Consider the following 9,817-nt stretch of genomic DNA (forward strand, 5'->3'; position numbering starts at 1 on the left):
TAGAATCCTCCATGGCGTCTGTTATTAAAGATACCAACAGGGCGTTGATTTTAAAAGATTTTGGAAAGATTTTTTGGGCGTCCTTGCTACAGGATTCACCATATGTCACAGACTCCGTTTATTGGTTGTGGGTTTGTCCAATTGAGTGCAAAGGCATAATCTTTCCTGGTTTGGTTGAAACACGCCCCACAATCCCAGCCCAATGGACGGTCTCTCCAGAAAAAGGTTTTTGTAATCGTTGCGGCCAAATATCCTTGATTATACGGCACGTTTTCTTGAACAATACAATGGAATATGTATGATATTCATCCAATTTTATGCAGTGAAATTGAGGAAACTTGCAAAAACTGCGGTTTGATGAGAAAGAGACTGTTTGTCTTGTCTCATAATTACGTCGTTTCATAACGTTCCCATGGCAACAGGGGGCAATGGCTCATTACTTCTGTGACGTTAACGCAACATTTTTCAACTTTCTGCTAAGATACATGTACATGTGACCTTTTTGCAACGATCATGAAATCATGCAAGCCCCGCATTATGTTGCACGGAAAAATCTACAATTTATGCATCGAAACTGCGGCGTATTTGAAAATAAATATGCAGACTTTGGCTGATAATGCATTGAATTATGCAATTGCATAACCATGTTTTTCTGGAGGCGCTGAATGCATCAGCATCAGACTCATAATACACCTTGTTAGCACTTGTCAAACCGTTGTCATATTTGCAGTTGTTGTTGTTGTTTTTTTTTGCTTGGAACAATGCCGAAAAGTTGCTGCGTGGAATTCTGCGCCTCTAATAAATTCAAAAATCCTGATCTTAAGTTTCATACACTGCCGAACAGACAGACGTAGCCAGTGTTAATACCGCTGACGTCGCTGCTACAGTCCAAACTGTAACACTTACATGGACTGTATTCATTTAACATGTTCATTAACACAAAACATGTTCATTAACCTCTGAGAAGCCTGTCGGAATTTGTTGTTTCGAGGCCGACCGAGTGTCCTCTTTTTTGGAAATCAAAATATGGAAATATGGTCACCTTAACATATATTGTACGAACAATCTGACCCAATACAGCTCTTTTTTATCTATGTACTGTATCTTGCTCTGTCAAGCGGGGAAAGTGCTTTTGAGTAGTCCATACTGGGTTCATGCCACAGGCCACGCCCCCAGCTATGACTAGCAACCGACAAAGTGCATGTCTTTAATTCCAAACGGGGGCTTTCTCCGGCAAAAAGCTGCCAAATATGTTTATTTCCCAGTTAAGCACCTGTGATTGGCTCTGTGGAGCAATTTAACATGATCCAGGGCTTCTTCATCGGCTCTGAGGATCAGTTTAACGTGATCCAGGTCTTCTTCATCACTCTTAGGCGATACTTTACGGATCCAGGCTTCTTCAATTGGCTCTGAGGATCAGTTTAACGTGATCCAGGGCTTCTTCTCGGTTCTGAGGAGCAGTTTAACATGATCCAGGCTTCATCGGCTGTAGAGCAGTTTAACGGATCAGGTCTCTTCATCAGCTCTGGAGGATCAGTTTAACGTGATCCAGGGCTTCTTCATCGGCTCTGGGATCAGTTTTAACGTGATCCAGGGCTTCTTCATCGCTCTGTGGAGCAGTTTAACATGATCCAGGGCTTCTTCATCGGCTCTGTAGAGCAGTTTAACGTGATCCAGGGCCTCTTCATCGGCTCTGAGGATCAGTTTAACGTGATCCAGGGCTTCTTCATCGGCTCTGAGGAGCAGTTTAACATGATCCAGGGCTTCTTCATCGGCTCTGTAGAGCAGTTTAACATGATCCAGGGCTTCTTCATCGGCTCTGTAGAGCAGTTTAACATGATCCAGGGCTTCTTCATCGGCTCTGTGGAGCAGTTTAACATGATCCAGGGCTTCTTCATCGGCTCTGTAGAGCAGTTTAACGTGATCCAGGTCTTCGTCATCAGCTCTGAGGATCAGTTTAACGTGATCCAGGGCTTCTTCATCAGCTCTGAGGATCAGTTTAACGTGATCCAGGGCTTCTTCATCGGCTCTGAGGATCAGTTTAACGTGATCCAGGGCTTCTTCATCGGCTCTGTGGAGCAGTTTAACATGATCCAGGGCTTCTTCATCGGCTCTGTGGTCGTTTAACATGATCCAGGGCTTCTTCAGCTCTGAGGAGCAGTTTAACATGATCCAGGGCTTCTTCATCCGCTCTTAGAGCAGTTTTAACATGACCAGCTTCTTCATCGGCTCTGTAGAGCAGTTTACAGATCCAGGGCTTCTTCATCGGCTCTGTGGAGCAGTTTAACATGATCCAGGCTTCTCACGGCTCGTAGAGCAGTTAACGTGATCCAGGTCTTCTTCATCAGCTCTGAGGATCAGTTTACGGTGATCCAGGGCTTCTTCATCGGCTCTGAGGCATGTTTACACGATCCAGGGCTTCTCATCGGCCTGAGGATCAGTTTAACGTGATCAGGGCTTCTTCATGCGCTCTGTGAGCAGTTAACAGATCCAGGGCTTCTTCATCGGCTCTGTGGATCAGTTTAAACATGATCCGGCTTCTTCATCGGCTTGTGAGCAGTTTAACATGATCCAGGGCTTCTTCATCGGCTCTGTGGAGCAGTTTAACAGATCCAGGGCTTCTCATCGGCTCTGGATGCAGTTTAACAATGATCCAGGCTTCTTCATCGGCTCTGGGATCAGTTTAACGTGATCCAGGTCTTCTTCATCAGCTCTGAGGGATCAGTTTAACGTGATCCAGGCTTCTTCTGGCTCTGAGGATCAGTTTAACGTGATCCAGGGCTTCTTCATCGGCTCTGTGGAGCAGTTTAACGTGATCCAGGGCTTCTTCATCGGTTCTGAGGAGCAGTTTAACATGATCCAGGGCTTCTTCATCGGCTCTTAGAGAGCAGTTTAACGTGATCCAGGTCTTCTTCATCAGCTCTGAGGATCAGTTTAACGTGATCCAGGGCTTCTTCTTCGGCTCTGAGGATCAGTTTAACGTGATCCAGGGCTTCTTCATCGGCTCTGTGGAGCAGTTTAACATGATCCAGGGCTTCTTCATCGGCTCTGTAGAGCAGTTTAACGTGATCCAGGTCTTCTTCATCAGCTCTGAGGATCAGTTTAACGTGATCCAGGGCTTCTTCATCGGCTCTGAGGAGCAGTTTAACATGATCCAGGGCTTCTTCATCGGCTCTGTAGAGCAGTTTAACATGATCCAGGGCTTCTTCATCGGCTCTGTAGAGCAGTTTAACATGATCCAGGGCTTCTTCATCGGCTCTGTGGAGCAGTTTAACATGATCCAGGGCTTTTCATCGGCTCTGTAGAGCAGTTTAACGTGATCCAGGTCTTCTTCATCAGCTCTGAGGATCAGTTTAACGTGATCCAGGGCTTCTTCATCAGCTCTGAGGATCAGTTTAACGTGATCCAGGGCTTCTTCATCGGCTCTGAGGATCAGTTTAACGTGATCCAGGGCTTCTTCATCGGCTCTGTGGAGCAGTTTAACGTGATCCAGGGCTTCTTCATCCTCGAGGAGCAGTTAACGTGATTCAGGCTTCTCACGCTTGAAGCAGTTTAACCGATCCGGCTTCTTCATCGGCTCTGTAGAGCAGTTTAACATGATCCAGGGCTTCTTCATCGGCTCTGTGGAGCAGTTTAACATGATCCAGGGCTTCTTCATCGGCTCTGTGCAGCACATTGTGTCATCCTTTATCTGTAAGTGGGCTCTTCTCTCTGAGCTATAAGCAGTAGAATCACACAACACTCAACTTTTCTAGGGTGTCCATTCCTGGCTGCCCATTGACCTCCAACCCTTTTGGTGAGATGTGAACATGAGAGACTGCCATCCCCCGAAAAAACGTGCCCACGCGTCCTTTGTTCGAGCAGCAAAATACGACTGTATACTTCTACGTTTCTAGTGGCAGCTCCCTCTAGTGGCCCTGGTAATTATTACAGGAGCAAAGCAGGAAGTATGGTGACGAAACATAAGAGTGACACATTTACACGGAACTATAAACGTACCCCCCCCAAGCCAACACCAATAATCAAAACTGGAAAGGGGGATGAAGACAAAGAGTTTGACCCTTGTGTTGTTTTCAGGTCAAATTTGACCCCTTTCAAATTAGTACATCCGAAATTTGGGTTTCTTTCAAACAAACTTTCCAAAAAAGTAACGTTGATGGTTCCCAACAACGCTCCTCACAAGTTAAATAAATAATCAGTTCACTACTTTCATTGAATTTGGGTGTTTTTTGTCAAATTTATAGCATTTTGGAGAAAAAAACAACTGGTAAAGGAACTTTAAAAAGGTGTTAAAAAAGAATGTCAATGAAAAGTGACAAATGTAAAAAAAAAAAAGCTTTCAATATTTTAGGAAAAACCCACGGAAATTTCAAAAGGCTCAGAAAAAGTCGACAAATGTTGAAAAAGTGACAAAATCATTGGGGGGGGGGGGAGCCACAAAAGGGTCGAAAAAGACGACCATAACCATGATAAAAGTTTTTATTTTTATTTTTAAATTTTGGATTTTCAGGTTGGTTGGAAGACAACACGAGGGGTAAATGCTGTGGCAAGCAAATACTTGTTAAGATATGCATAATAATGAAGAAAAGGCACAAATCGTTGCAGAAAAATTCCCAGATGCAAGAAACGCTTGATGCTCAATATTTCCTGTGGGACGACCACCAGTTTTTGCTAGATATGTGAGAACCCCCCCCCCCCCCCAACCCCCCCCCCCCCACCAACACACACCACACACACACACACATTTGCCATCGTACAGATGGATGTGTCCATATTGGCAATCTGGCAGTTCTGGCATATAGAAGAGCTGATGCACTCTTGGGCTGATTTTGGGCCGCTGAAAAAAAACCAAACAAGAATACTAGAAAGTAGAAGAAAATAGAAGAAAAAATACTCTTGTTGCATAAATGTTTATGTCGTAGCATCTGTCCCCTTTCAAATAAACATGACATGTGGAACACAACGACCCTGTCTCAATGGAGAAGAAAACAAACTCCCAGTTATGGCTACGGGGTCGCATAGTGACCTTATTTTATTTTAAGTGTCATTAAGTAAGCTGAGCTGCTTAGACCCTTTCAATTAATTGAAGTCAATGGAAATAAAATAACTGAATGTACGTTGTTGTAAAACGTGGTCTGTGGTTTTTCTGCAGGTAGTGGTTGCGGTCTGTCTGTGGGGTACTGATGTCAGCAGAGCTTATGTGTTTCAAGCCAGTAGACCTGGAGAGGGAGGAGACAACCCACCCCCCCACACTAAAGGTGAGAACAGCCTCCGTGTTCGGTGCAGGACAAAAATCCGCTTTTATACATTTGAATTAGGGCGATATGGCAAAAAATCAGACATTGCGATGTTCTTCACCAAATACCTCGATGTCGATATTGGTACGATACTGGAGGGCTGACCATGGTGCTTTTTAGAGCCCGACCGATAAAGGATTTTTAAGGCCGATACCAATACGAATAGTTAGTTAATTAAAAATCAGATACGCCGATATATTGGTCGATATGCTGTATATGCTGGGAAATGCCTATATCGGCTGATAATATCGGCCCACCGATATATCGGTCGGGCTCTAGCGCTTTTTAACAAAATATCTTCAAATGAGATTTAAGATACATAATCACCAGTAATGTGCATATAATGACTAAATGGTTAGCGGCAAATAATAGAACAGTTACAGCAGTCTGGTAAGTTCAGAAGGTGCATCACTTTACTGTAACGCAGCCTTTAAAACCAGGAAAAGACAACCGTTAGAACATATTACGATATTACGATATCCAAAATCAAAGAAACAATCTAGTCTTATATCACGATATCGACATAATATCGATGTATTGCCCAGCCCTGAATCAAAACAGTTCCTCGTGTACTGTAGTCAAATGAAGATGCGTATACATGCTTGAAATCATCAAACTGGTAGTTTTACAGAGAATATTTATCATTATTGCAGTTTAAAGTAAAGTAAAAGTTAAAAGTTAAAGTAAGTTCCAGGCAAAAGGGATTCAAAACCATCACAGTAATATATAAAGTATACAATAATAGGGTATAATTGTATCTATATTATACTAAGACGGGACATCTCAGAAGGAACAGTATGCTGCAGAAAACTAAAAAAGTAATGTTCCAGGAGACGGAACAAAAGGCAAATATGGACGTTTTTTTTCCTACATTGAAAACAACAACAACATGAGTGTTTTCCAGCCAGGACTCAGAGTTCAGATACTAATGAGTTTCCAAATGAAAAGTGGCTGAAACGAGACCTTGACAGAACAGAACGTCTATTATTCGGCTCCATTGTGCGTTGAAGTGAAGTGAAACCAAAGGCTGCCTGCAGAGTTCTGATGAAAACAGCTTGGAGTTATTTGCACTGTGTGTTGTTTGTAGTTAGCAGCCTTTAACCTGCATGAATACTCTGTGTGCATCTACACGCCTGTTACGGTTCAAACAAAGGTGAAAGTAGGTGTCTTAAGAAAAGAAAGCAGATTTGTATTTTGCACATGAGCTCAGCATGTTTGCAGCAGTTGTGTCTGACTCTCGTCCCTGCAGTCGTCTCCGAGTGGGTCAGCTCAGCGGGCTCCTGCAAGGGCCGCTGCTTCGAGCTGGAGGAGGCCAAACCCCCGGGATGCAGATGTGACAATCTGTGTAAAACCTACTACAGCTGCTGCTCCGACTTCGACGATCACTGTCTGAAAACAGGTCAGTCTGATGCAGGGTTGCAGGGTTGGGCGCCGAAACCCGATTCCTGGTTCCCGGTTCCCGTGCAACTGGTAGGAATCGGACCGGATTACGACGCAAATTTTGGTTCCTCATTTCAGCTCCACTTCATGTTAATTTTTACCCTCAGTCGCTCGGAAACGGACGTAAAAACATCACTTTCTCTCCAGTCTATCGTTAGCTTAACCCTTGTGTTGTCTTCCCGTCAACCATGAAAAAAAGTTATGGCTTTTTCTGACATTTTTGTCACTTTTTCAACATTGCGGGGCTTTTTTTGATGTCTTTTCCAAAGTTATTTGATATCTCTAATGTTGACGTTTTTTTAGCTTTTTTCAAAGGCCCATTTTTTGTGACGAAAAAAAAAGGTGACCAGATTTCTCAGACAAAATCCGGGGACATTTTCAGCTCCAAAACATGTCATGTTTTTATTTTTGTAAAACTTAAAACAGGGACAATAGACCTAGAGCTGTTCTCATTAGAAGCTGAGCCCCCCCCCCCCCCCCCCCCCCCCCCCCCCAGGCTTGTTTCTGCAACAGCTCATTGAGTATCGGATACAAGAAGTAATATTAAACGAGACGCTGCATTCGGCAGCAGAGAAACCAGCTACAGTGGAAGTTAACAGGATAATTGTCCAGCTTGTATTTACGTTCATAAAAGTGCTCGTTTTGCTGCTGACAGACTCCGATTAATATTCTTCTTTCTAAGGAGGTCGACCTTTCTGTTGAAGATTAAGATCCTTTTTTAAAACATAAAACCCACCAGACTCCATGTGAATAATCAGTGATTTTAGCATCGTAAAACACGGCTTTCTAAAACATCTCTGAGCTCTGAGCAGCGCTGGCTCTGGAGCAACTATCGGCTCCGTTTGGTCAATGTTTTCATTCTTTCGTTACAATTTCGGGTCTGTCAGTCACAGTGAAAACCGGGGACGTTTCCAGGGACAGGTCAGCAACACCGGGGACTGTCCCCAGAAACCGGGGACGTCTGGTCACCCTACGTTAGCTAGCTACTGTAAATGTAGGCTACTTTTAAAATGCTGCGACTGGGACAAAAAGCAACTTAAAATGCTACATGCTAGTGCAAAGATTGCGCTAGCAACTTAACTGGCAGCTCAGAAATAGATTGTTCAGCCTATTTGTCTTTCAATGCAAAACGTTTTTTTATCAATTTTGTTTCAATAATACTGTTTTTTTTTTAACTGTTTATTTGATTATTGTAAGTGATGAAGAATAAGGTTTTTAAATGGCCCATATTATGAAAAAACCCCACCTTTTCTGGGATTTGGGGCGTTATTTTGTCTCTCAACACATTGTTGGTTTTGATCTTTATATGGACTTTGTTCACAATATGAAAAATAGAGGATAATACCAGCCAAAAATTCTCACTAGAGCAGCAAATATGGATTCATCCGTTGCTGAAAATAGTCCCCCAACGAATGCACTTTTTCCTCCTGTTTTAGTAGCGTTTGATTTAAGGGTAAACGGAGCCTTTTTCTTTTGAAAATACGGTATTTGTGAGGAGAATCGAGTGTGAGTCTCCCAGCTGATCCTGCCTTGGACTGACCAAAGCTGGAGAAAGAGTTATCTAGCTGATGGGATCTTACCAAGCTACTGAGCATGTGTGACACCCAACAAAGATAGGATAGAAGTGAGATGTCTCACTCTGGAGCTAAAAAAGAGACCTAAACACGAAAAGAGTAGCTGCAGCAATGTGCGGTACAACAAAAATATGTTGATTTTTGAAAGTTATACCACATTAACCTATTCTGTTACGATCTCAAAATACCATTATGAACCTGAAAATTAGCATAATGTGGGCGCTTTAAGTTTTCTTCGTTATTTCTTGTTTTTTAATTCCCATTTCCTGTTTAGACGGAAGTTTATTTTGAAAGGTCACTGTGTCCATCCATGTAAGAAGCAGAACTTGACAACAAAAGAAACGCGGTACGCGGACAAGGGAACATCAACTGGAGAAAAGGAGATAAATAAGTGTTAAAATGAACGGAGAAAGTCAGAAATAAAGAGTTTAGCTTTAGTTGAGAGTGGCTACAAGGTATGTGTATCGCATGTGTTTGGGTTAAAGTAAAATTTGAGTTTATTTCATGTATTTTGATAACTTTCCGATGCTATCAAGCTAGCTAACGTAATGCATTATCTGTCGGTTTAATTTCTGTTTAGCTAACGTTAGCTCTTACGTTGGCGGCCACAGCAATGACTTTTAATAACCTTTTTTTAGCCTGGAAAGCTACTGATCAACATTATTGTCATCATTAGCATCCCTGCTGTAATTTTGTGACATAATGCAGCCCTAGCTAGCTAACACTGACAACAATGCTGTCAAGTAACGTTGTGTGAAGGTAACTGAAAGACCGCGGTGAAGTCAGTTTGACATTCGTCGTTTTTTGCGGATGTTGCGTTCATGAAGACTCGATTTCCCCAGTTTCAGGGTATGTTGGAGAGCAAATTAAGACTACGTTTCCCAGTGATTTTTAACTTAAAATCACCAAAAATGACGATGCAGCTAACCTTTGTGTTGAAAATCAACACTTTATTTTTGTTAACGTTTTTATCAATGTTTTTAACTTTCTTAATTTTTTGTCCCGGTTCTTTTGACATTTTTTTTTTACGTTTTCAACACTACGTAACACTAACTTATTAACTTTAGTTTTTCAATTATTTTTGGAATTCATAGTCAATAAACCTCATTTATAGGAAATTATACCTAATGTCGGAGTTAGGTAATAATGTGATTATCCATCAACATCCATTCCTTTAATTTAATCTAAATAATTCCTAATTTGCTGCTTTTCTAACTGAAACATTAGGTATCATTTCCTATAAATGATGTTTAGTTTAAATAACTGTAAAACTAAAGTTAACAAGTTAGTGTTACATAGTGTTAAACATCCAAAAAGTGAAAAACGTTGAAAAAAAGCATCAACAGCGTTGAAAAAAGGGACAAAAACAGAATAAAACTTAAATAGGTTGATTTAAAAGCCTCAACAAAAGTGTTGATTTTCTAAACTAGAGCTGCACAATTAATGCACACTTTTATCAAAATATGGACTAGTGCAATATCCAAATCACGGGGGGGGGGGGGGGGG

The 9,817-nt window shown here is 41.9% G+C and overlaps 1 protein-coding gene across 1 annotated transcript in view; it reads left to right on the top strand.

Annotated features, from left to right (window-relative positions):
* Positions 1–9,817, top strand: part of enpp2l (ectonucleotide pyrophosphatase/phosphodiesterase 2-like) — a gene marked incomplete at its 3' end in the record, with an annotated part of 99,793 nt that overhangs the window by 19,483 nt on the left and 70,493 nt on the right. Inside the window, exons 2-3 of the mRNA XM_032521770.1 lie at positions 5,153–5,258; positions 6,547–6,696. Of these exons, the coding sequence (XP_032377661.1) occupies positions 5,153–5,258; positions 6,547–6,696 (256 nt within the window). The remainder of the gene's footprint in view (positions 1–5,152; positions 5,259–6,546; positions 6,697–9,817) is intronic.

Source organism: Etheostoma spectabile, chromosome 7, assembly GCF_008692095.1.
Source record: "Etheostoma spectabile isolate EspeVRDwgs_2016 chromosome 7, UIUC_Espe_1.0, whole genome shotgun sequence".
NCBI lineage: Eukaryota > Metazoa > Chordata > Actinopteri > Perciformes > Percidae > Etheostoma > Etheostoma spectabile.